This window comes from Alnus glutinosa, chromosome 7, assembly GCF_958979055.1.
Source record: "Alnus glutinosa chromosome 7, dhAlnGlut1.1, whole genome shotgun sequence".
Taxonomy (NCBI): Eukaryota; Viridiplantae; Streptophyta; class Magnoliopsida; order Fagales; family Betulaceae; genus Alnus; species Alnus glutinosa.
In genome coordinates this window covers 5,440,863-5,468,848 of record NC_084892.1, presented here as the reverse complement: position 1 = coordinate 5,468,848, position 27,986 = coordinate 5,440,863, and the positions used below count along the sequence as shown (strand labels likewise).

Below are 27,986 nucleotides of genomic sequence, written 5' to 3'. Positions count from 1 at the left end.
TAGTTTTGTTTCTTAATTTTTTTGGAGTGTTTTTTAATTTTTTTTTTAATTTTTTTTAAAAAAGTATTTGGATGTGAGATAAAGATAAAGTTGTTTGGGAGAACTTCATTTAAGGGTACCGAACTATTCGGCCTATTTGACTTAAGAGTACTGAACTTCAAAACGTTTCAAATTAGGGTATTCAGTTTTCAAAACGTCTCAATAACTGGTACTTTGTTTGGATTTGTTGTTAAATCCTGCTGAAATTTCTAAAATACTCTTTAGGGAAAAAAAAATTGCTAAATTTTAGGTGTTGGTCAGAATTTAATGGAATTTGCAAAAATACCTATGTCTGAATCTTTATAATTTTTTTTTAAAAAAAAAATTAACACATAGGTATTTTGGAAATTTTGGCAAAATTTAACAGCAAATCCTATCAAAGTACCTGTTATTAAGACGTTTTGAAAATTGGATACCCTAGTTTAAGACGTTTTAAAGTTTAGTACCTTTAAATCAAATAGGTCGATAGTTCGATACCTTTAAGTGAAGTTATCCCAAGTTGTTTTAATTGTTTTGACATAAAGGTTAAATGAGAGGTAACTTACATAGACGTGATTTGAATGCAAGATAACTAGTTTCGTACCATATTTAATTACCACTTATTCTTAAAACTTAAATTGATAAAATATATATATATATATATAAAACTAAAATTCTAACAAATACAAAAAGCTAGTATGTTATGTGCAATTTCATAGAGAATTTGTGTGTGAATGTTTGAGTTGTACTGACACTAAGTTCAGCATATTAACTTGTGTACTCCTTTTCCATTGGAGAAAAAAATTACGGGAGTTAGCACAGATAGAGTTTCTTCCAATTACTTGGTATTTAAAATTAAAGGGGATACATGAGAATCACATGATTTTGTACTTGCATTTATTGAGTCCAAGGAAATTATATTAAAAAATAATGTGTTTTTCAAATAATATTAAAAAAATATGTGTTTCTCGCATACTAAAAGTGTACTACCCAGGACAAATATAAGGCTAAAAGAAATTATAATTTTGAGAATATTTCTCGTCAATTAGAGAGAAGTTTAGTACTTTACAAAGGACCAAGATCCTCTCTAGTTGAGAGGAACTAGTGAGGAGCCGGGCAACCGGAGAGAGTTTTGATTGCCTTACAAACTCTTAGTACAGCTTGTAATTAATGGCTCTTCAATTCAAAAATTGAAGGCAAATTCTTCTTTATGTAGTCTTTCGGTTTCCAAATCATATTGAGGTTATCTGCCATATTAGCATCAAAATCCTAGTGAATTAAATGAACTGCAATAATGTTCTCTAAATTGTCTTAACATTAGTATTTACATAAATCTAGAAAAAACGAGTGACGCTACTTTTCACCCATTTATATTATACTCATTTTAGACCGGTTGATGGCGTGTTTTAAGTGGCTCCAATTAAAACACACTACACATCACATCAGTCGGTATGAAATGGACGTGATAAATGAGTGTAAAGAGTAACATTACTTTACTACTAAATACAATTATCTAACTCCAAACAGCAACTTCTTAATGAAAATATCACTCCGACGCCACTTGACTCCCTGAGTCATTGCATCTATGTTCAATCTTTCGTGCTTTTCTCTTCCTACGAACATCTGCAGACAGCCTGAGAAACAAATTATGGACAAAAATTGTAAGAACAGATCAAACTAGGATTTGGAAACGAATTTCAATGAATTATGATTAAAATTAACCTCTCTATATTAATATGCTATCTAAAAGTATTCAAAATTGGTATGGTCAAAGGCAACAAAACTGATATTTGTTAAGCCTGAAACTCATGCCACCATAAAACCAATACCATCCTTCAGCATTTCGTTGTTGCTACAAGCTCTAGGTGGAGTGTATAGCATTTAAGAGTAAGTGCGTTTTAAAAAATTGCGCTGTGAAAACGTAAAAAATTCTGTGTATTCAAATCACACGTTTTAAAATAGCAAACCCAAACACACCCAAAATTTAACAGGTCACTTCTTAGTTTTTTCTGCACAGCCCCTTAAAATGAGTGTAAATGAAGTATCATGATCAAAATGTGGACAATTCTTAAGCACAAAGCCCATAATATATTTTAGGGACGAAGGTTCCCTAAAATTCTTGGTTGATAACCAAATCAAATGGAGGAAAAGAAAACATAGGAGAAACAATTAAACATGGACTAATTAGCTAGAGAATACTGGGAGATATTGTACTGATCATGCAAACTTCACAACTTACCCCAAGTGCAAAGAAGTGTCTGAATGCTCACTTTCCTCAGATGCAGAGGTAGAGACAGCTTTTGAATCTGTGAGACAAAACCTCCTCTCCACAGGGTTGAATTGAAGGAAAGGCGACTTGCAGCTTCGCCGCATTTCCTCAAGCTGTTCATATTTGCAGACAATAAAAAGAATTAATGCAACTATTTATGTTTATAAAGTTTTACATAAAAGAAATGGTTTTGATGTACATCATAGTTGAATCAAGTTTGATTCTCACCTGTTTGCGCAGGGTCTCATTCTCTAGCGCGGCCTTTTGTTCCTGAGGGTAAATTAAAACCCAAGAAGGGAATAAGATATGTAAGTTACTCGATTGGAAAGTGAGGGTTAACCCAAAAGAGCATGTTATTAATTCCCACATAGGTATTTTCAGTAGCCTAAACTTATTTAGTGGTGATAAAACTGAAATTTCCCCATCGACTCCAAACAACACTTAGGGGGGTGAAAAGATGTTTTTCAAAATATTCAACAAATTAAAATTTAGAAACTACACAACAATCACCAATATAAGAAAAGTAATCAAACTATTAAACACAACAATTCGGTGAAGAAGTGGAAACCCTTTGAAGAACTTTTCTAAGGTAAAACCATTCCAATATGGTCAAACCCAAGAAACATATCCAGTATAGAAGAATCAAATTACACAATTTAACCTACAAAACCTTTGTAACTAAACCTTATGTACATCTCGACAAACGACCCGATTGTCTCCTACCGCAAAAACTTTAAAACCTCCGTTCAATTCTTCTATCAAGTCTCCTCTTGTAATCCCAAAACTCCGATGGTTAAAGGTTTTTGTGAAATTTTGGTGTGGTTTAACAAAACTCTAAGAGAGGTATTAAGTCAAGGCATAAAATAAAAATTCTCTTAGCTCACAAAACAAAGGCCTCAAGTCTCACTTAAGATCGTGCATAAGGATGCTTATATAGGCTTGAGAAAACCTAAGGTTTAGTGAAAGTCGGTTTATGAAAATCTCTGTTTGAGGCCGCGGCATTCGAACGGGTTAATGATGCGTTCGAACGCGTACTAAGGTTTCACATTTTTCTTAGTAGCGACATTCGAATGTTCAGCGACCGGGCTTCGATCGAGTGCCTCGAATCTACTTCAGTGAGACTCACCGTTCGAACTTTTTACGATCGAGCATCGATCGGACGTTTCTGTGACTCCTTGTAAAACAATTTCGTTCGAACTGTCTTTGACTAGCTTGCGACCAAGGCTCTCGGTGGCTTCTTTGTAAAGCTCAATAATGGTTTTGTTCGAACCTTGATCAACCGCCTTGCGACCCAACCTCATAGGAGTTCAAAATTTAATCTTCTTGAAGTCCTCATTCGATCGGCTATCGACCACCATTGCGACCAAGCCTCTATGGAACTCTGTTCTTTGAGACGCACTGCAACCGCTTTTGAACATCTTTTGACTAGACTTCGACCAATAGTACCTAAACTTTAGTTTTCAACACAATTTGAACTCCAACTAAAAAAGCAACTTAGCAACCTAACTTAGTCTTACAACCAAACTAATTTTGACACTGAATTGCCAACATAAAACCTAAAAAAAACTTTGGACAGTTCATCAATAATTCTCAAGTAAATGCAACACCGAATTGCCAAAAAGGTCTGACAATTGATTTTTTTTTTTTCAAGTTTCAAGTTTGAGTCAAATTATTGCAAGCCAAAATTCAAAATTTTCTTTCATTTGATTGAAGTTGAGCCTAAAATTGACCCATCACCACAAGGGAGTTTTAAGTGAGCTAAATTGTTCGCAATTGAGTTCTCCAAACAAATGTCTCAAACACAGAAGCAATGATTCAAAAAACAAATCTCCATTTGATAATAGGACAAGACCAAAAAGATGATCACAGCAATTGAGTTCTCCAAACCATGTCTAATATTTTTATATTCTCATATAAAGTACTTAAACATTTAAAGGCGCCCCTCTTTTTGGGCCTTGCTTTGCGGGTTGGACCATCTGGCTCCTTTCTTAATTCCCAAGTTACTAGGGTGAAAACTTTTCGCTGGAAAGAGTAGCAATTTATAACTGACAGAGTCAATCATAAAATAGCTTTCTGTGAAAATAATTTTTTAACTGATGAGACCTTTTTCTATCGATCCTAATTAAGATGCTCATTCATAAAAGCAACCAAAAGATTAAAAGGAAAAAGAAAAAAGACCTGCATTCATTCATAAAAGATTGTCTAATTTACCTGTAACCTGGACCTCTTGAGTTGCTCTAAAAGCACTTCCTCCTGCAACATTAAAGTTTCAGTTAATGCCTGTGAAAGAAACCACTACCGAGCTTGAAATTCATATCTAACCTAAAATTTTGATATGTTTATCACGTGATTACAAGCTCATATGATCATTAATAAACACATAAAATTTTAGGTTAGAAATTGGAAAAACTGTAACCATAGGAGAACATTGTAATCAATCTTGTATTTAGGGTTGATTTATCAAATTTAAAGTTTAGGAGAGACCTTAATTTAAAGTAAATGCAGTATACCCTTGTTAGAATATTAATCAAAAGATTAAATTTACCACTTCTTGCTTAAGTTTTTTTAGGATAAGTGTTGATTTAACATAGTATTATAATAGAAGTCATGAGTTCAAACAATCATTGCATACTTTAATTTTACGTTTTTTGCCTTACTTTTTGAGTGAGTTGAAACCCACACGTGAGGGAGAGTATTAAATATTAATTGAATGATTAAACTTACTATTTCTTATAAACCTAAACTTTTGGAATAAGTAGTGAATTAACGCTACTAAAGAAGTATAAAAATGTAAGTATATAATTCAGCACCTTCTTGTCCTTCACAGATAATATCCCTTCACTCAACTGTTCCTCTAGGTGCTGCAACTCTTTGAAGCTCAAGTCATCCAGCTCCTTACCCAACATCCGCCTATATAATCAGAAAGCCTATAAGAATGGGGACTAAAGGAAAGGAAAAATAAATTCAAGAGGTAGTCCTCTAGTGACGTGTTTCGACACCATAAAATTAGTCTGTTCCGGGACATTAACAGTAGCAATCAAATGAGATCATATCAAAAAAAAAAAAAAATTAATCTTGAGTCCCTCATTCCACGCAAATTATAAATTGTAAGGGTTTCATACAAAAGTTCTTCTTTTTTTTTTGTTTTTCCTAATAAAATAACAAAAAAATTAACTCTTTCTTCCCTCAAATTTTGCCCAAACTTTTAAACGTTGCAATTAACCCTCCAAACTATAATTCTTTCATTTAGCCTCATCCGTTAAAAATTTTCTGCAAATCCGAAAAAATTAAAATTAAATTAAAATAAAAAATAAAAAAATTAAGAAAAATGTCAATAATACCCCTACATCAGATAAAAATTTAAAAATTTTAAAAAAAAAATTTTAAAAAAAAAAAAAAAAAAGACCATGGGAGGTCTACAATTTAAGACCTATGGCCAGGCTGCAAGTCTCCTCCAGACCCACGACCTGGCTGCGGGTCTCCAAGGTTAGAAACCCACAGCTTAGCCGTGGGTCGCAATGGCCAGATACCCCCAATCAAGTTGTGGGTCTATGTGAATTTTTTTTTAATTTGAGGGCATAATTATATTTTCGCAAAAAGATAGGGGTATAATGAATATTTTATCTATTTTTCGTCAGATTTAACAAAAAATTTTAACGGAGTTCAGTGAAAGAACTAAGCAGTTTGATGAGTCATTTTAACAATTTAAAATTTGGGAGAACACTGGAATTTGGGTGTAAATTTGAGGGAGCAAGTTTAGTTTCTATTTATTTTGTTTACTGTGTCCTAGGCTTGTGAAATGATTGTCTATGTCATCGGTTAGATCATTACCAAATGACATTGAATATATGGTCAGGATGACTTACAGGTATGCCAACCGTAGCTTATCAAACTCATCCTTCAGTGCATTCACGTCATCTTGCACCTGCTGTTTATTTAACAGAGCTCAGATATATATAAGAATCTTAATTCTATCGAAAAACAGGCAAACATGTGATACATATACCAAACTTAATGCCTTGGATCACTTTGATCAACTGTATCTTTTTTCTTTCATGTTCAACAATTTGGTCACGTCAAAAGGTTAATTAGAGCCAAAAAAATGTACACCATGATTATAATCAAGCCTTGGATTACACACCTCTGTTGCAAGCTTATCCGAAGGATCCAAATCCAGACTCCTGCTGTATTTTGAAAGAGTTTGCTCCATGCTTCATGAATTAAAAAAAAAAAAAAAATCAATGATAAGAAACATGTTATATGGATTAAGATGCTCTAGAATTCCTTAAAAAATATACCATATATTATTATTTTCTTATTAAATAATTTAAATTCGCCCATATTATACCATTTGATCCCACACAAGTAGTGCATGTAACATATCATTGGGGGAATTTATCGTCAGCCATGCAATTTCACTACAACAAGGCAAGATAACTTTAATCCAGTTTCTAGTAACTTGGCCTTGGGCCACAAATTCATCAACATCAAAAACTGAATTTAATGCATTAGTGACCAATATAAGAAGTATAAGAAGTGTTCGTGAACTTATAAACTGACATGATCATATACATGACTGTCATGTGATATGTTATGTGACAGTCATGTCAGTCACAATTAAATTTAAGAAATGTGCTTACTCATTTTTTTGCTCATCTCTTTTGCAAATTTATCGTTAAATCTGTGCAAGAGAATGAAACGTAATTATTCTTTAAATTTAATTATTCAGTGACTTACCTTATGCAATAAAAACTATATAACTATTTTGCTAAAATAATATTTTATCTTTTATCAAAGGGAATATGTTACCTACCCATACGTACTGCTCTCCCATACATGAGATCTGTTATGTGAGAAAAGAAATATTCAAGTACTTCTTGTTTTTGTTATAAAAATGGCATTTTCCTAATTAAATTTTCTTCTTCAACAAATTAATTAGCTTTCTCAATTGCCATCAAATTATTTCTTCTTAACATCCTCTATATTTGGCTTTTTCTTTCATATTTTTTCAACCTAAAATTAGTTTCTATTTTTAGTGATAATATTCCAAGTCCGAATCTATCACTTTAAAAAAAAAAAAATAATATTGTAATTTTTTTTTTTTTTATGAAGTGATAATGTTTTTAACTTTTTGCTGTAAAAGTGTCCCCAAACAAGCTCTACTTTCTTTATAACTTGGGCCACAAGATAGCCGGAAAACATATTCATCCACATTCTAAACAACTGCCCGGCCGTCACAAACCCAGATTTGTAACAAATAAACATCATTCTTGATAACATTTTGCAATTATCTTAACTCATTGATAAAACCCTTACAAAATCTTAGATTGAAAAGCCAAACAAGAAGTTTCAAATCAAGGGGGCCACGTACCTAGAGCTGGAAAACTCGTAGAGCTTCCCTGTGCTAGAGAAAATGACGACTGCAACCTCGGCGTCGCACAGAACCGACAGTTCCTTGGCCTTCTTGAGCAACCCAGTACGGCGTTTCGAAAACGTGACCTGCCGGCTGTTCAGATTATCGATCCTCTTTATCTCGATTTTACCTCTACCCATTGTTTTTTCCTGCGTCTCTCTTTCTCTCAGATAATTTTTCTTTTCCTGCCCCCCAAACGCTAGCTAGCATTCATATGGGAGGAAGAAGAGAGGAAAGGAAGCACTATATATAACTGTGTTTGCTTGAAAAAGATAGGGATTCTTAGGGGCTAATGAAGGAAAGTACGACCATTATTGGGATAGAGAATAGAAAGGTGACAGACAGAATACTATATGAGGCAAATAACCAAAAATGGCATAGCCAATTACTTGAACTTTGCGTTTTTACCACTTTCAGCGTTTTCGTTAGGGACTGCTTGGAGGTACCATGGAAGTCTACTCCAATAGGGGTTCTTTTGCAAATAGGTCTCATTACACTGGTGATTTTTATTTTATTTTATTTTTTAAAAAGCAATTTCCTCTTTATTTTTAATTTATTTCATCTTAGGTATGTTTAAATTTATTTATTTATTTATTTTGTCTTTTGCTTTCTATTATAAAATAATTATATTAACAAACTATAATGTAATGAATAGTTCGTTACACTATTGATATATAATAAAATAATGTGAAAATAAAAATAAGCCTTTAAAATTTATTTTTACTATCACATTATCGAATTATATAATAGTAAATAGTTTACTAAATAACATTAATCAACGATCAATTTAAGATGGCAGATTTTTGTGGCAATAATTGCTCGTGAATTATATAACTTCGACCTATATTGATAGAAAAACTTTTTTTTTTTTTTTTACTAGTTTTCTTTATGAAGGGGTTTTTTGTTTGTTCCTAATATTGTACTTTTTAGATAGTTGGGGTTTTAAATTTGAATAAAAAGAAAAACAGTTGCTTCATTCTCAAGCAGTGGGAAGATTGCAAGCTGTACGCCATTGCAGTTATGAGTTATGACATTAAGATAGGAGAAAAGAAATGGCCTCTTCGTCTTCCAAAGAATGCCAAGGGTCTCTCTCTCTCTCTCTCTCTCTCTCTCCCATTTCAGACTTCCAGATATTTATTTATGTGACTGTCTTGACACCCTAGTATGTAGTAGTCCACGGACAGAATTAGAAATTTTACTTTAAGGGGTCATATTTATAAAAAAAAATTAAAAAAATATATATATTGAGGGGCTAAGTAAACAAAAAAGGCCTAATTTTTTGGAAAAAAAAAAATATATATATATATATATTAAGGCTAACAAATACATTATTTTTTTATTTTTTTGAGAAGGAAGACCATGGTTTCCACCAACCCCCCCTAAGAACACTCCCATCAGTCTATGAATAATGGTTCCATTTCTAATGTTTAGGAAAAATATCATAAAAAAATCAAAAATTACCCTCTAACAGGTACCCTAAACTTGGGTTTTTTGGTTGGGAAGCAAACAGTGCTTCCCAACCCATTATTTTAATAAAATAAAAAACGCTCTCTCCTCGATCTCTCTCCTCTCTCCTCCTCCTCTATCTTCCCCCCATCGCCGAAGCTCTCCCTCGACTTCAAACCTCACCTCCCACCCATCCACACCTCCTCTTCCACAAATTCACCATCCCCGCCTCCTCCACTAGGCGTCAAGCCCATCCCCTTCCTCATCTCAATCTCCGTCGGCCTCATTGTGAAGTTCCTCATCCCCAAACCCCCCGAAGTCTCTCCCAAGGCGGCAATTGCTCTCCATTTTCATCTCCACCATCTCCGGCCTCGTCCTCAGCCCCCTGCCCATCGGAGCCTGGGCCTTCCTCAGCCTCACCGCCTCCGTCGTCACTAAAACCCTGTCCTTCTCCTGCGCCTTCTCCGCTTTCACCAACGAGGTCATCTGGCTCTTCGTCATCTCCTTCTTCTTTGCCCTCGGCTTCGTCAAGATTGGCTTGGGCGATAGGATCGCCACCTACTTTGTCAAATGGCTGGGCAAGAGTACCTTGTGGTTGTCTTATGGATTGACGATCAGCGAGGCACTCATCGCCCCGGCGATGCCAAGCACCACCCAATAATCAAGTCTTTGTCGCTATCGGCGGGGAATAAACCGGGCAATCCGTGGAGGGTGAGGGAGGCGGAGGTGAGAGAGGAGGGATTTAGGGAAGTTTATGGAGAAGACGAGAGAGAGGAAGAGGGAAAAAAAGAAAAGAAATAAAAGAATAAAGAATAAAGAAATAAAATAAGAAAAAGAAAAAAATAATAAAATAAGATAAAGAAATAGTATTTAATTGATATATGAAAAATTAAGGGAATCTATTGTGGAATGATTTTTTATAGAGAAGCAAAAAGTAGTTTTGTTCCCTAAATATAGGAAAAATAGTTGAAAAACTAATGGGAGTGCTCTAAGTCTGTCCATGTTGTAGGGGCGGCTGACTAGAGAGGAGGGCTCCTCCCAATGGTGGAGCTAGAAATTTATTTTTGGAGTGGTTGATTTTTTTTTTTTTTTTATTTTGTTCTCTTTATGTTTTATATTTTTATTACATACAAAAAAAATATAATAAACACAATCTAAAATAGAGATGAAATATTTTATAACATAATATATATGAGTATAACAATAAATATATGTATGTGTGTGTGTAACAATTGATATATTAGTAAGGTAACATGTAGGCACTAGTAAAAGCAAAAAATAAAGTATCTAAAATCACAGCATTCAGTTTCGTAAATAACTAAAATTATCGAGTATAGAATTTAAATTAAAGCTCTTAATAATTTTATTCTCATTTTCACAACTAATAAATTACAAGCCAAACTATATAACATAAAAGCATAAAAGACTCATAAAGGAATTAAGAATAACTATATACTAGTAAAAATGTCACCTAGTATTGTCTCTATATGAAATTACATCAAAATTTCAAAATGAAGATGAACTAAGGTGAGTATGTACAGAGATGACCATTAGACCTTCAATCATATTTTAATTTTTCAAATTTCTTACAAAAGATATATTCAAAATGGACAAACTAGTTGCTAGTTTATGGTGCAACAATTTAGCAACTCAAATAATTTTAAAACAAAAAGAATCAACAATAATAGGAAAATATATATATAATAGATGAACCTATTCATAAAAATTAAAATTAAAAATTAAAACAACTACAATTTAGAAGTCACTGATGCAATTTAGAATGGAAAACTAAAACTAAAAAAAAAAAAAAAAAATTACTTACTTTTGGAAGAAAAGTCTACGTGGCAAACAAAAAAAAATATCCATGAGAGAAAGTAATAAAAAAACAAATAAATAGGGATGCAATTTGACAAGAAAGATAAAGGAAAACTTGAAAATCATCGTCCACTGTTTTCTGGCACACAATCACCGCCACTACCACCTAGTTTTCACTTTTCCCGCACTTGGAATTTCTTCAAGAATGCTAACGTGGCAAGAGCGCTGTAATCAGATTTCCATTCACAAATCAAGATGCAAGTGAAAGAATATCACAGTGAGCAACAACAACCAGAATTTCGGGAAAAAAATAAAAATAAAAAATAAAAAAATTATCAAAACAGAGTAAGGAAATGACCAGAGAGACAAAAGAAAACCTGAAAATCACCATTCACTGCTTCCGGCACAGTGATACATCCATACACATCTTCATACAACAAATTTTTAAATCCACTATTAAATTTGTGAGACCCACAATGATGTATTTAAAAATGAGATGCGTAGGATATATATTTATATAATTTTTCATTTTGTTGAGATTTCAATTTTGACGAGCTCTTGTTGAGGCGTGGATAACGTGGCCTGCTGGCCTTAACGTGGCTTCGCCACCAGCTCCTCCCTCCCTCGTTTTTCTTTTCTTTCTTTTTGATTATTATTATTATTTTTTTGCAACCTGGAAGCCTGATATACTGCATTTTCCCCGCCACCAACACTAGCCTTCGCTGCATCGGTCAATACCTCTATACTCTAGGTGCGTGTACACCACATGTCACCGTCGCCGCTTTTACTTTTGATTCAGGTGGCAAATCCATGGCTTCTCTCATATCCTCCCTTTCTGAATTTCTATAGATGGTACTCCCTTTTTTACCATGGAGAATGTTGAGACAGTTTCCGGTAGGCGACGTGTAGATCAGTGATTCGTCAAAGTACTCCTTCTTCTTCGATCTGCAAACAAGAACAAATACTGTGTCGGAGGGATGCCGACAACCCCGCTCCGATGCTTAAGTAAGTGTATTGTTTTTAGAGTAAATGCGCAGAATAAAGTTATATAGATTAATCAGCGTACCTTATTATAAGATGGGACCTTAGTATTTATAGAGGCTGAAGGGCAGTCGAGATTGTTCCCTGTATGCACGGGAATTGACAGTTGAAGGAGACATGGTTTCTGGCGTACGAATATTTCGGGTTTGGGTTCCATGACCGCTTATCTCGGGCGCACGATCTTATACGGGTGACCATTGGTCAAGCTCCGGGCGCACGATCTAGCTTTGTATCGTGCATCATGTCCCTTATACCTCGGGTACTCCCGAGATATATGCGGGCGTGGGTGCCACTGGGCACCCGGGTCGGGTAATCGGACCAGTTGAACAGATTGGGCCCAAATGATCTTGATGGACTTGGGTGGATTATCTTCTCTTTAATGTTTGGACCCCATCGGGTGGACCCAATGGGCCTAGTGTTTGGGTTGGGCCTGGCACCTGAGAAGGCCAATATTTTTCCCTATAGAGAACTTCATATTTGGTTATAGATATAGATACAGTATCCACCAAGTTACATCATTAACTACCTCTCATTTTGGACATCATGGTGGTGTTCATCTTCAGCGGCTTTGGCGCAGCCACTATTATTAGTTGTACTGGGATTTTTGTTGGGCTACCTTGTCCATCTTCCTTTTCTTTCTTTTTTTTTCTTCGATGTCCTCTTCTCTTTCCCCTTTTCCCATGCATGTACTTGCTTAGAAAAAAAAAATAGTACACATCCCCTCAAATTAACAAACAATTTGCAACACTCCCATAAGTATGATCGAAGCAATTATCCCAAATCATTAAAAAATTGGAATGTACCTCAAATAAAAAAGATACCCTTAATAGAAAAAATTTAATTTTTTTTTTAAAGAAATTAGAACCCGGCCCTGAAAGCTTGCAAGGCTGCGGCAGTGTCCTCCTCCTTGAACCGGACGTAGACGTTTCCGATCGTGTGGTTGGCGAGGTTGTCACTTGTCACAGACATTGAGGCTCTCGATCTCTCCGAACTTGTTAAGCTCCTCGAATATGTCCTCGTAGAAGTCTTTGAAGTGCTCTTGGATCTTGCGCGGGTCAATGGGTTGGCCCCTCCAGTCGACTTGTTTTTTCTTGATACTGAATTTCTTTGCTCAAGAAAAAAACAAAAAACAAAAATGGTGAAACTACACTTATTCTCTTGAAGTATAAATCTATTTATAAATGTTTTTCTAAACTTTGAAAAGTTGAAATGTGGAGAGTTATTCTACCAATCCCATTCAAATCGATCAATTTTACTCATTGGTTCGAATATATGATGGGGCGATGTAGCCTGGAAGAGCTCGAAATCTTGGCAATGGTGGCACAAACGAGATGGTTTCGCAGTAATGTTGTAATACACGAAGGGATATTTACACATCCTAACCAGGTTTTCAGGGAGGCTTTGACCCAGGTTGAGGACTTCAGGCGATTCAATGCACCTAAGCAGAAGGAGCCCATGCTTCCTAATGCTCGATCACCAAGACATAGCATGGAGGTCAAGCGTGGGAGCAAATAGTGAGGGAAAGAAGAGGATATAGGTTCGATTTTGAAATGTATGATTACAAAGAATATATATACATGTTACGTTTGGTACAATTTTGGTACACTAGAACAATAATTATCTAAGAATAAGAATGAGTATTCTCGTGAACACAATGAAGTTGGAATGAAATGATCATTAATATTCATTCATTTGGTGACAAAACAAGAGTGACCAAAATTTCTAATTAGAATGAAATCATATTTCAACAAAATTTTCTAAAATACCCTTATAAAAATAACAAGGTAGAAATAACATCCTTGCTCTTGGTTGGTGCCACCTCCAATCACTATGCGAGGGTGGTTGAACAACTATATTGAAGCTCACTACTGGCCACCATGCGCGCTTAGCCCAGGTCATCGCTGACCCTTGCTCGACCTAGCCCACCATTCGGCACCAACAAGGAGTTATGCCAAGTGGTGGCCGACGATGGGTTGGGACAAATAGTGGTTGGAGACGATAGAGTGTCATTAGGGACATCAGCAGATGGTGGCCTGAGATGGAGGAGGACTGCTAGGATGGGTCGAGTGGTGATTGACGGTTCGCAAGGCTAGATGGTGGTAGGCGGTTGTCGATGGTGAGCCACACCATATTGCACGCCGAGGGTGGCCGCAACCCCATGGTATTCCCCTAATTATTCTTAGAGATATTCCATTATTGGGGGATACCTATTCCCCAATTTTTGAGTGTAATAATTATTCATCTTTTTAGGTGAACATATATTCATAAGTGGGCAACTAAATGATCAAAATTAAATAGTTATTCCATTTTTTGTCTAAACAAATTAGGCAATCACTTAAGGCTCTCAATAAAAGAATAATGTTCCAAGTAGCAATAATATAATTAAGTTTCATTTTATAAAAAATAAAATAAAAAAAATTGAAGGCCTTAATTATGATAAAGAAGTTAGTCAATGCTCCTTAATTAAGGCCTCAATCATAGTAAAAATCAATTACAAAGAATTGAATTCCAAGATTTTGAGAATTGAGGAAAATACAAAGAAAAATGGAAAGTTACATTAATAGCACTCCTAAAGCAATAACTAAACTCATAATTTTACTTGAACTAAAACCAACACGTTGGCTATTTTAGTTAATTAAAATAACATTTAGAATAAAGTAAAAATTTTTAGAATAAAGTAAATTTCGTTTGACGCAATCTAATATGACTTTCAATTTTTCTCTTTTGTTGACTTTCAAGAATTACATTTTAAAATATAAAAAATGCCATACCTAAATTTCTCGCATTGATTTCAAAATCTATCGAACCGACCATGTGCGTACTTTTTGATGTGACAGTTAAAATCATCATTCGATCCAAAATTTAATAATGATATCCCTACAAAATTCAATGATAATTTTTGTTGCCGCATAATATATATATATATATGCACTTATATAACAATTTTTATGCACTTAAGAGTCTATTTAACAATTCTTATATACTTTTTCTTAAAATCTAATTTTGAAAGTAAAATAAATAATCCCTATTTCCATTTCTATTCCACTGAAGAGCATAAAAGCAGATCACGTTACTGTTTCAAATCCCCATGTTTTTGGACCCTACAGCTGTGATACGCATCACAAGGCGGAATGTAAGCACTAATTAACTCCCAACCGCAGCTACATCGCGTGCAAAGTTCCTTCCCAAGTGTGACAAGAAGTAGCCTTACCAACGAGGCTATGTCACACACGCGCTAGGCTAGCGATTTATCATCCACCATAAACACCTCGTAACAAACCAAAGCCCAAAGGCCCAGCACGAGCCCAATCCAAAGTTCAACGCAGCCCTTTCTGATAAATCTGATCCGTTGATGTCTACCAACCAGTCGTCAAAATGGACGGCTACGATCGTCCTTAACTGACCACCAAAAGGAGCATATGCGTCCCCACCCATTTGAATTCAAAAAAATGTCCCACAAGTAACGTTACGATTCCGTAGGCTTAGGTTCGGATCCGAACCTAGCCCCCACCTCATAACCTTAACCCAAACCATATTCACTCTCTGTTCCATTTCAACTCCAAGAAAGCACCGGTTGTTACACTCTCTCTTTCTCTGAATCTCTCTCACTGCTTTCTGGGTTTCTCTTGAATTCTCGCTTTCTCTTTCTCTGTGTATGTATGTTTGTATGTGTGTGTGTGTGCGCGCGCGCGTGCTTGTCTTGTTTGACTAATGGGTTCTGCTCATGTATGTGATCATTTTCTTGAAAGCTGCGCTTTCTAGAAGAAGAAAAAGAAGAATCAATGGGTTGTAATGCGTTTCTGAAAAATTTGTGTGGCTGCTTGCAGGAAGAGAAGAGATTGGGATTTCCATGGAGGATTGTGCAATAACTGGGTTGCATGACCGTAATTTTGCTTCAAGAAAGGCTGAAGAAGCAGGTCAGTCTTTCTCTATTTATTTTTACGTTTATGTATCTGTTTGGGCGCTGGAAATGTTAAAATGGAAAGAAAGGGATTTCTAGTACGCAAGTTTGTTATGTTTTCTGTTGTTTATGATTTCCAAGAAAAGAATAACAACCCTCTCCAACTCAGCTGAGTGGTTGGTTTTGGCTAAGACGACTAGGGGTTTTAGCTTTCTAGGTTCACAATTTCAGCTTCTTGATTCATCAAAAAAAAAAAAAATTCAGCTTCTTTTTCTTTGACTGCATCTTCTTGGAAGCCAAACGGAGCATTTTCACTGGTCTTTCAAGAATCGTGTTAATAATCCATTTTCATACGCTTATCTTTGCAGCTTGGAGGCGATACCAAGCTGTCAGTTGGCTCGAGAGCTTGGTGGGTCCGATTGGCATATCGAACCAGCCATCGGAGAGGGCATTCATTTCTTGCTTGAGAAATGGTCTGATCCTATGCAATGCCATCAACAAAATTAACCCAGGAACAGTGCTCAAGGTATGGCATTTCTTCATTAAGTTGTAGTAACAATTCACAATCTTTTTAGATATTGAGACACCTTCGGAAAGTGGAAAAAATGAACTACTGAATGTGGTCGCTATATGTTAATTGCTTTTTTCGAATGTAAACAACCCCAACTTCACTAGGCTAGGCTCAATCCTCTTATTAGACTCGGGAGTGAATGCTTTTTTTTTTTTATATGTTACCCCCATCTAAAGTAGGCATGTGCCTTTATTTCTTTAAGAATTCTTATTAATTCCATTTTGAAAATAATCCTAAGGTTGTGGAGAATCAATCACATTTACAATGGGGGGAATCTCAGCCATTGCCTGCCTTTCAGTACTTTGAGAACGTCCGGAACTTTTTGGTGGCTGTCGAAGAGCTCAAGCTGCCTGCTTTTGAAGCTTCTGATCTTGAAAGGGTAAGTTCTTTACACTATTGTGTATGTATGAGTGCACATATATATGCACGTAAATATGTATACTTGACCAAGTGATTGTTGGTATTTACTTTTCTCAGGATGCATTAGAGGTAGGGTCAGTGGCCAAGGTTGTTGATTGCATCTTGGCGCTTAAATCATACCATGAATGGAAACAGATGGGCTGTAAAAATGGATTTTACAAAAATGTGAAATCTCCTATGGTCACGCATTCTGCCAGTAGGACACATACAAGAGCCTCAGCTACAACCTCATTGAACTCCTGCAGGCGCTTAGATATGTCTGGAACATCTGAGAAACAGCCGCCTTTTGAGGGTGACAATCAGAAACTTGAAGGTTGAATTGGACTCTCGTCATTGTATAATTGTCTTATTATCTCTTATATAGGCAATATTATTGAATCCATGTATACTAAACATTATATGTGTACTAGTTAGTTGTACATACATTCCATTATCTTCTAGATCAATCAATGAGGCACTTCTGTGGCTTTGATCTTTTTATTTTTTTTATGAACAAGACACTTATATGATTCAAGCTAATTGTTAAATATCATTAAATCAATAAGTGAGTTTCTTGAATGTAACTAAACAGCAAATATTGTTAATAATAGGATTTCCTCAAAAGACGTTGAGTGAAAATAATTGCATTTGTATCCAAGTTGTGGATAGAAGCTCTCGTACTAAAATAATCTATTAGGATCCTTTTACTTCCTCTTATACCATGTCAAATGCTGCATATGGACAACTTGCGTAGACACTTCTAGAAACCTTGCATAATGATAATTGGTCGCTAAATAAGGATAGAAAGCAAGTCAATGAATTTTTACATATGCTTTAAACATGATAACACCTGCTCTAAATAAATATGTGGTTGTATGTGGCATCTACACCTTCATATGCAGCAATTCAATGAATTCATAGTTGCTTGGTGAATGCAAAATTATTCATTTTACTGCATGTGTGGTGCAGTGGATATTGTAAAGTTACTCGCTGACTGCATGGTTGACTCAAAGGAAAATATTGATGACAGCCTCCTTGCTTCCATCAGGAACAGAAACCTGGTAACGGTAAGAGCATTGTTAGAAAACTTTGCTATGATTCCACATATAAATTTTGAGCAATAGAGCTATATATGAAGTTGATCTTTTTTTCCCCTTCTTAACCTTTCTCTCTTGTGTGCTACAGGATCCAGTAAAGCTACTCAGCAAAATCATTTCTCATTGTTTGGAGGAACAGGTTCCAAGCAAGTTCCCTGAGGTCACTTCGATTTGAATCTTGAAGAGATTCCACTCTTTGCTGGTTACATTTGTTTGATTTTCTTCGAGTGTGAGCATATATTTTTGTGAATTTGCTCATTAGTACATTAGGTGAACCAAATAAAACTTAAAACAAAATTTTCCTTTTTTTATTCTTAGGTTGATTCTTCTCTTCTCTTCTTTGTTTTTAGATGTGGACAAAATTTAAGGAAAATGTAGGGAACACCTTAGATATGGTAAACATGGTTTCACCTTGGATTGATGCGCTAATACCCAGGTCAAACCCAGACAATTTTTTTTTTTCTTTGATGCACTAAGCAACACCAATAACTATGAAAATTTCTTCGTGAACCAAATCAAAGACTCTTTATCTTGTTTTAAAATAGCTTATTTTACACATGACAATTAACAAGCTAGACAAATGCTTTTGTAATATTGCTTCAGCTCTCTGATTTGTATGCCTTGTAGGTACCAATTAGTTGATTAATGCTTAGTTTAATAGAGTTGAGGTACCAATTACAAATAGTATAATTATGATTATTTTCTAAAACAGCACATAATTATTATATGGCCATAATCAGAGCACATGAGTTGATACATAACCAGGTACATTTTACGATCTCATTTGACCAGAGTGTAATAATTATTGCTTACTTTTTTTTTACATATAAAAGAATAATTCTTAACAGAGATTTGAATTTATTATTCTAAAAATTGGCCAGCACTCTGTAGACCATGGTTAGAAAGTGATAGTTTTGTTATTAAAACATTTTGGCGGCGTTAGTTTTCTACTGCCTGTGCGATTAATTACCCTACTTAATTAATTATATAGGCTAGAAAAGGATAGTGGGGACTTTTAGAAATCAATTGGTGCCACCGAGGGGACTTTTATTGGTTTGGTGGGTTCAATGAGGTGCATTCATGTATTTCCAATTATTATCTTACTACACAGCTTATCTATTTTCCTTTTCTTTTTCAGTAAGCCTACTAGAAAGCTTGGAAGCTCTCTTCCCTTTTTGTGCCAATGCCTTTGCTTACATGAGCTTGTTATGAACCTAAAAGTATTTATATCTTCTTGTCCAAAATCAGTTTCAAATGAAGTTCAAAGATTTATCAGAAGAAAGAAGTCACTCACCTCATCAATCAACATTTACGCCTTTGGAGGATATATCAGCACTTGAAAATGTCAAGGTATCTTATTATCTTATTAACAATTTGGTTTATTGTGATGAAAGTACTCTGGAAATTATTAATTCTTAAAACCATGATTTTAACTTTAAGGAATTGGTCTCTCTTTCCTTTTTGAAATGTGGTCTATGACTTGTTCTACGTCTAAACCCTTGTTTGAAGTCTCAAAGCAAGACGCAGTGACAATTGGTTCACCTGAAGCTAGACTAGATATTTCATTATCGGGCTCTAATGAAGTGTGTTTATACTAAGAGTTATTAAAAAGGAAAGTTGATATTTTAATCTATATCGGATGTTTTTACAGGCCCGTCATACAAGAAATGTGTTCTCTTTTATGTTATATGATCTCCTAGATTATCCATGTTAAATAGATTTTTAATTTATAGCAGCATTTATTACCTATTATGGTTGTTCCTTTTTCAATGATACCCTACTTTTGTAGCATCTGAACATAAGTTGAATTGACAATATGGCATTGGTTAGAACATCAAGTTTTTGTTTTTTTATTTATTTTTCCTTTGGCAGTGAGCATCTACTTACAAGATTGTACTTGTATCTTAGTCTTGATTTGATTAATCTACTATGACTCATAGACTCTGTCAAGATTCTTTATTCCTCGTACTGATATGATTTCAGTTATACATGTACAAACACAAAAGCTTACATGATATGATAAAGTTGGACAGATGATATGTTTTTATAGATTGCATTTTCCAAAGAATACAGAGAAAACCATTCATTAGTTCTACAACTTCATGTCCATATATTTGTAATGTATTAAAGCGCTAATCAATCCTCTTCGCATCGTGTTGTCTTGCAGTTTGATTTTTTTCAATACAAAGCACTGCCAATATGTATGTCAGATTTCATCATTGTTGACAGCATCAGTACTCTATATTACCTACTTAAGCTATCAACACCAATTTCTTTAACTATTTAGAACCTTATTTTTATAATCTTTTGAGTGGAAGCTAATGTAATTTTACTGCTTTTCTGCATTAAATGTTTTTCTAAAAGAATCATTGACATGCTTGAAATGATACATGTATGATGTATCAATGGACACATGTAGAACTCTCACTTTGGCATGATTTAACTATTGTGTTTAACATTGCACTCTAAATTTCTGATGGCGGATTATGATTTTCCTTTAACATCTCTTTTATAGTGTTCCAAAGCGCGCTTGAGAAAAGGTAATAGCAATCACAGGGATCTATTTAAAATGCAAGAGAAGGAACTTTTGGTAAGTTTTTTCTTTTCTTCTCTATTCTTTTATTTATTTATTTTTTCCAATCATGAACTTCTTGGAGTTTTAAGCATAATTTTTTCTCAGGTATAAAGGCTGTCATTTACTCTTTTTGGGTGCTTTAAAGGGAAATATACTCAAATACCCACCTATATATGACGATGATAAAACTTACAGCGTTAGAGAATTAAACTTTAACGCTAAGAAGTTTTCAGATTGTCTTTAATTTTTTTGTGGATAACATAAATGCGAATGCAGAGTTGAATTTGAGATGGATTCATTCAATTTTTAACATAAAATCTTATTAAAAAAATTCTGTTAAAAACTGAGGATAATCAGAAAATACAATTTAGTTTTCTCATATGATTATAATACGGGTGTTGCAGATATCTAATTCTTAAACTGGAAATATTATTCATATTGCAGGATCTCAAGGCTCTTTTATCATCAACAAAGAGGGATTTCGAACACTTACAGTCCCAGTTGCAGAGAGATTTGAAAAACCTTGGTATGTTACTAAAGGAACTGTATGAATCATTGTTGTTCTGGTTATGGAACTTAACAGAAAATTAGTTCTCAAGGTTCAATCAATTTATATGTAAAAACCAAATCATTCCCCTTTTTTTCCTCAATATATCGATTTAACTTTTCTTAGGCCATGGCCCTTACATCCATACCCACTGAGCAAACTGCAAATGTGATAATGGATTCTGCTTAAATCTCACTTCTTTTTTTTAAAAAAAAATCCTTTGTCTTTTCCGTATTTATGTTTTTACAATCTATATTCATCTATGACTTCCGGGAAGCAAGATTTTAAGTGTTTTCATATTGAAAATGTGTGCTTATTGGTATATTTTAGCCATTAATCTTTGCCTTATTAGTTGACACTAGTATTTTGTGATCTTGCCAAGATTGCCATTTTTGTACAGCATATAGAGCTTGTGAAATGGATTGATGTCCTAAATCCGTCTATTGGCTTGATGATGAATTTAGATAATCATATGCATATCATAGAGTCGTCAAGATTTTTAAAGAACTTTTCTTGAAGTGCAAAATATGTTTGTCTTTTGTTTGGGTTCAGAAAGTCAGGTACAGGAGTTGTCCTTTGCTGCTAGTGGATATTACAGGGTTGTGAAAGAGAACAGGAATTTATACAACATGGTCCAAGATTTGAAAGGTTAGTGTACTTTTTGAAGACATATACTAAACTTGTCCTATTTTTATTTGAAGTATTTGAAAGGACAATTTAATTTTCAGCATTAAGATTAAATCTAATAATTTATTCTTGATTAATACTATCCTCAGGTAACATTCGAGTTTACTGCAGAATTAGGCCATCCTTCACTGCTGAAGCCAAAACTGTGATAGATTTCATTGGAGAGGATGGCTCACTCGTGATCTTAGATCCATTAAAGCCCCATAAAGATGGAAGGAAAGTTTTTCAGTTTAACCGGATGTTTGGTCCAACTGCTACTCAAGGTATAATATCAGACGTGATTCTTCTAAATTATGGCTTTTACATTTATCAAATTTCTTTACAAATATTACCTTTTATTTTCAGATGAAGTTTTTAAGGACATCCAACCATTAATTAGGTCTGTGGTGGATGGTTACAATGTTTGCATTTTTGCTTATGGTCAAACTGGATCCGGAAAAACACACACCATGGTAAGACATATACATTATGAGATTCAGTTTATATACAACTAATCTTCTGCAGCTTTTCATGTCTCCCATTGTTTTATTTATTCTGGATATCCAATATAGGGATAACGAATTGCCTTTCAAGTAGGAAGGATTTATTATTGGCTTCCATTTGTTTTGCATCTCATGTGTATAGGATAAAGACTGGCTAAAAGCTATTAAGAGTTTCGCACATCTGATTCGTTCATTTGATTCTTTTAAATGATGACAGAGTGGTCCATTAGGTGGGTCAACAAAGGACAGAGGGGTTAATTTTCTTGCTCTCAACTATCTCTTCCAGATGTCTGATAGACGGAAAGACTTCATAAATTATGACATTCATGTCCAGATGGTTGAAATATATAATGAACAAGTACGGGACCTTCTTGCAGAAGATTCATCAACCACCAAATATCCTTTCATATTGGCTTTTTAGCTTTACTATTAAACATCATAAGAGTATTAAAGATGAGGAAACTCTATGTTGTATTGTGTTTTGATTATGCACATGAAGTTAATCTTTTTTCTTAACTAAGCACAAATTAGAAATTCGGAGCTGTACTAGTGACAATGGGTTGAGTCTTCCGGATGCTACTATACTTTCTGTTAAGTCTACCACGGATGTTCTGAACCTAATGAAACTTGGTGAGGTGAATCGTGTTGTCAGTTCTACTGCAATTAACAACCGAAGTAGTCGTTCCCACAGGTCAGTTCGTAGGAGCTAAGTTATGCAAACTATTCGAACTTGCTTAGTAGTTATTAGAGAAAAAGTTTCCTTTTTCACTTCATATCTGGACATATACAGTAATATTTGAAGTTTGTTAAGTTTTAACAGAATAAGTAGTTGAGTTTAACAATGATATGTTGGTTTATGTATGTGCAGTGTCCTCACAGTACATGTGCATGGAAAAGATGCATCTGGCAGCATTCTCCGTAGTTCTCTGCATCTGGTAGACCTTGCAGGAAGTGAACGAGTGGACAAATCTGAAGTTACCGGAGACAGGCTCAAGGAGGCACAGTATATTAATAAGTCTCTTTCTTGTTTAGGGGATGTTATTATGGCCTTGGCTCAGAAAAACCCTCACATCCCTTACCGAAACAGCAAGCTCACACTTCTCTTACAAGACTCCTTAGGTCTGTAATGTGTGCCTCTTTCCAAAACACTAGCATGTCTTTTTACAATGTACTTTGCTTTTTTATTGGTTTTCCAAACAGGTCACGCCACATCACGTCATTGATTTTTTTTTTTTTTTTTCTCTTTTGGCCTGCATAGGATTTTGTTGTTCCACAAAGCAATTTACTCTTAATGGTCTTGTACTGAATTTCTTCTATCTGGAATTTGTTTTTAGGTGGACATGCTAAGACATTAATGTTTGCTCATGTGAGTCCGGAAGAAGATTCTTTTTGTGAAACAGTTACTACTCTGAAGTTTGCTCAGAGGGTTTCAACTGTTGAACTTGGTGCTGCTCGTTTGAACAAGGAGAGCAGTGAGGTTATGCAACTCAAAGAACAGGTAAACAAATTCAGATAAATTGTCACTTCATTGCATGTTTCATAAGTTTCCTTTTCCTCCCTTCCTGTCTTCCATCTCTGGACCATTTTTTTCTCTTTCATTCATCCCAAAAGTTGATTGGCTGTATGGATGTTATTCTGCAAGTCTTCCTTATTTAGTGCCATCCTGCAGATATGCTTTTAAAAAAGCATTATTAGTTGTCCAGACACTAGTACCTGTCATGGTTCATTGCGATATGAGGATTATATATTCTTGGAAACCAATGCCAGTATTAGTGTTTTTTGTTTCTAGGAAAAAGAAAAGAACGGGAAAAAAGTATGTTAGTGTTAGTGTTTATTTTAGTTGATTTGCCTTTGCGTTTAGTATAATATATTCAAGAGGAATTGGGAGTCCGTGGATCATCTTCTCTCCTTCATTGTGAGGTCGCTTGCGTCCTTTTTCAGTCGTTTTGGGCTGTCTTGGGTGATGCCTAGTTGTGTTGTTGACTTATTTGCTTGTTGGTAGACTGGTGGGAAAACTCGGAGTGCTGTTGTGTGGAAGATAGGGCCTTCCTATCTCTTGTGGTGTCTTTAGAGGGAAATAAATGACAAAAGTTTTCATGATCGTGAAAAATTGTCAGTGGAGCTCGAGTCTTTTTTATTTTTAACCCTTTTTACTTGGACAACTGCATTTGTAGCTCCTTGGGAGCTTAGTTTTCATAACTTTCTTGTTCTTTTCTCTCCTCTTACCTAGGTGTTTTCATCTGTATACTCCATGTATACTTGAGTGGTGTTTTTCGCTTTTAATAATAATTCGATTACTTATTAAAAAAAAAAAAAAAAATTCAAAACAAGAATATTTATAAGCAAATTCCTTAACTTGAATATTTTGGTAATTGTTTGGAACTTGGATGATTTAAAAGTTGTTCTGCTGATGGAGTGATAATTTTTATTTTATGAACTTATTATTGTTTTTCATGAGATAGATGGTTGCCGACACCTCACTGTGTTCATTAGTGCTATATTTTTGGCTGTCTCAAATATAAGCCTTGAAACACATTCTCTTGGACAAAGATTAATTGCCATAACGGGCTTTTTCTTTGAATCTTGCAGATTGAGAGCCTTAAGAGGGCATTGGCAAACAAGGAAGCACAGAGTATGCAGTTCAACAAAACAAAGGAGCCAAAATCTCCATTTGGAAAACCAAGAGTAGTGACTGAGAGAACTCCACCACGTCCTCGAAGACTAAGCATTGAGAATTGTGGCACCATGAAGACTGAAAACACCATGAATATTGAAGATAGGAAGGGAACCCCTTCTGTACCAACTCGTTCAAGAAGATTGAGTTTGGAAGGCCCAAGATATGTTAAGAAGGATCGTTTGCAGATAAAAGTGTCAGATGATGTAAGCAAGCCTCTATCATTTGATGCGGTGTCGGTGCAAAAGTATGGTGATAATCAAGACGCAGAAGCAGTCACGAAGCCTTATGGACATTTCAGCAATGGTGGTTCCATGACGATGGAGGTCTCTCGTACCAAGCCTCCTCAAAGTCCTACTAGTACTATCTATCAGAAGCGAGTTACAAAAACAGGTGGTATAACACAAATTCCTACTCTTCAGCTACCCAAGACACCTGAACCACCAATACTGGCCAGACAAAGTGAGCTTAGTCTTCCTACAGACTCCCAGACACCCAACTTGATTAGTAGCGTAAATGGTAAGGGATCTCAAATAAGGAGATCACTGCGGACAATTGGAAAATTGATTAATGGCTCTGAGAAGAGGTCAGACTTTTTTCTTTTGCTTTTTATTAGTTCTTTTCTAATAGTAAGGAACTTTGGGTGTCAAAGTGTATCTCATGCATATTATATTTCATATGATGGCTTGTTTAAAAGATTTCATTACATGAATATACAAATGTAATATTGGAGTTTTTACAAATGTCACCCTTAGATTTTAATGCGGGTATGTATTTGGTCCTTATTCAACCTGTTATAATTTTTGTTAAATCCTAACTGAATTCCTTAATATATAAAAGGTATGAAATATGTAGCTGTTCACCCTATCAATCATCCAAGAATCATATGACATACACATTACTTCTACCACATTACTAATAATTTTAATTGTCGTTGCCCCTTTCTATCTGAAATTATAATATTACAACATAACCATTGCAGTCACCCATAAATTTGAAACGCATCCCAAATTTCTACACCCAACCAGAATCCACAACTGCCCTCTCTAAGGATGGTAGTCATTTGCCTCAACCCCAACAGATGGAAGCCCATCTACCTCAACCTGAATAGGTATTCCACAAAGTCACATCACTAGATATCTACCTTCTAGGTAGGGAAAACAGATTGATGATCATGTCCAATTGTCCATGGACCCAATGATGAAATCATGTCAGATTCATATATCATCATATCAACCATCTTGACAACTGTGAGTTATCTCACACAGACTTATAATAATGCCCCTTATGAACAGACCTTGAGCTATTGTTAGGCGCGGATTGGGGAGAGATTGCGCCAACTGATAACCAATATTGACCTAGACTCCTCCAGTAGCAACAACCCACCCCCAATCCTTATACTGAGACAAGTGCATGGAATTTTAGGGCTGCAGCTAACCCCAATTTTGGAAAAAAAAATGTTTTAGCATGGGGGCTAATAATCCCTCGATTGCTATTTGAACAGAGACTGGAGTTGCTAAAGTCAAAACTAACATCATCAGTTCATCCATAGGTTTGAGGCATCAACTCTAATGGCTTTGTAGGTATCAACGATAATAGGCAATAATGTCATTTGATTATTATTGATGATGTGGTGAAAATAACTTTGTTAAATAAAATTAACAAGAATTTTTCATAAAATAATTTTGTAAAAATTCAACATCCAGGGAGTAAATTGTTAAATTTAAAGAAAATTGTTTGACCTACAACTCTTTTATAACTTGTAGACACGTGTAATCATGTGATTTGAGGTTTTAAAAGAAAAAATTAATGGCTGATGAGGCTCCAATCACATGCTGACCTGTGCCAGCAAGTTGTAAATGTAGGTGTAGCATTATTAAAAAAAATAAAAGTTTATGGACCAATTGACATCCACATCAAAGTCTAAGTTTAACTTGAAATTTTTCCTGATGTTTTGTTGTTTCAACATTTCCAGGCCAAATTGCAGGAACCAACAGAATCTGATGGAACCACGGTCACCCATCAAAGCTGCAACAAATATTAACGATGTGAAGTCGCCAGTGACAGCTAATGCTAGGACACAGAGGAGGCAATCACTAAACGGCATTCATGCATCAGGATCCGACCAGTCCCGAAGATCTTCTCTTGGAGGGAAGCCAATTGACTCTAGTAAGTAGACAAGCCAATTGACTCTAGTAAGTAAACCAATATGAGTGTCCTTACAATTATCTTACAAATAATAAGTTAAATCTTCTTTATCTGTTTATGATCTGAGATTACTAGTGTTTTCTTCTGTAGATGCAAAAGACAATCAGAATGTCCAGACACCTCTTTCACTCCAACCATCAACGAAGATTTCTAAACGGTGGCTATAGATAGTATGATGTTTGATGAAGATGACTGCAGTGGTGCTTTGACTCGAAGCATTCTAACATGCTGACAATTGAGGTACAGCAACTCAAACAATTGCTTAGAGGAGTCTTTTGCTGTCAGATGGAGTGTCTGGCACTATTAACACACTGTCTATGTAGAGAAGGGGATAGAATGTCAGATTAGATGAACTATTTGCTGATCGTCACCTGATTCATAATTGATCTGCTCGATTATGAAGCCAAGTTTTGACTCCAAAATGTCGTTGCTTCTTTTCTTGTTAACTGATTCTTCATCACTTCATGTAGAAATATCATATCCGACTTGCTGTATCTTTTGAATTTTCTTTAATAAAAGCGTTCATTTTTTACCAAGTTTAAGCCACTTGTGGCATGTTGCTCCAGTTTTTTTATGATTTGTCTGTTGGAAAATATTTTATTTAAAGACCACCCAGCAAAATAAAAATGGGAACATATATACAGCAAAAATCTTTTTCTTTAAAAAACTGGGACACGCTGACAACAAGCCAAACCTGGCAAAGAAGCTATCCCAGGTTTTTAGCCAAGAGTTTGAGTCCTGCCAGTAAGTTGGAGCCAAATGTCTCAGTGTTATATATTATTTGTTAAATTACCACTTTCTTTGCAAAGCTTAAGCCGATATAAAATAATAAATTTAATCGTT

The 27,986-nt window shown here is 35.1% G+C and overlaps 2 protein-coding genes across 5 annotated transcripts; one reads left to right on the top strand and one right to left on the bottom strand.

Moving 5' to 3' along the window:
- Window positions 1–1,375: 1,375 nt before the first annotated feature.
- Window positions 1,376–8,027, bottom strand: LOC133874108 (agamous-like MADS-box protein AGL18). Of its 2 annotated transcripts, none has more exons than XM_062311938.1 (8): window positions 7,659–8,027; window positions 6,429–6,498; window positions 6,154–6,215; window positions 5,098–5,197; window positions 4,499–4,540; window positions 2,516–2,557; window positions 2,258–2,400; window positions 1,376–1,652 (listed from the first exon to the last, which is right to left on the bottom strand). In XM_062311938.1, the coding sequence occupies exons 1-8, from the start codon at window positions 7,838–7,840 to the stop codon at window positions 1,565–1,567; spliced, it is 729 nt and encodes a 242-aa protein (XP_062167922.1). In that variant the 5' UTR covers window positions 7,841–8,027; the 3' UTR covers window positions 1,376–1,564. The 2 variants fall into 2 exon arrangements, with proteins under 2 accessions (XP_062167922.1, XP_062167923.1); XM_062311939.1 differs by having other exon boundaries at window positions 6,154–6,212.
- Window positions 8,028–15,460: 7,433 nt separating this feature from the next.
- On the top strand, window positions 15,461–27,679 carry LOC133874284 (kinesin-like protein KIN-14L). 3 transcript variants are annotated; one of them, XM_062312169.1, is made up of 20 exons: window positions 15,461–15,575; window positions 15,830–15,919; window positions 16,272–16,429; window positions 16,713–16,853; window positions 16,952–17,207; window positions 17,843–17,940; window positions 18,059–18,130; window positions 19,219–19,320; window positions 20,486–20,560; window positions 20,990–21,071; window positions 21,645–21,740; window positions 21,869–22,042; window positions 22,125–22,231; window positions 22,479–22,659; window positions 22,790–22,952; window positions 23,130–23,380; window positions 23,596–23,759; window positions 24,851–25,521; window positions 26,911–27,104; window positions 27,234–27,679. In XM_062312169.1, exons 2-20 carry the CDS (start codon window positions 15,853–15,855, stop codon window positions 27,308–27,310), a joined length of 3,129 nt encoding a protein of 1,042 aa, XP_062168153.1. In that variant the 5' UTR covers window positions 15,461–15,575; window positions 15,830–15,852; the 3' UTR covers window positions 27,311–27,679. The 3 variants fall into 3 exon arrangements, with proteins under 3 accessions (XP_062168153.1, XP_062168155.1, XP_062168154.1); XM_062312171.1 differs by having other exon boundaries at window positions 26,911–27,130; XM_062312170.1 differs by lacking the exon at window positions 15,461–15,575 and adding an exon at window positions 15,593–15,728.
- The last annotated feature ends 307 nt before the right edge of the window (window positions 27,680–27,986 follow it).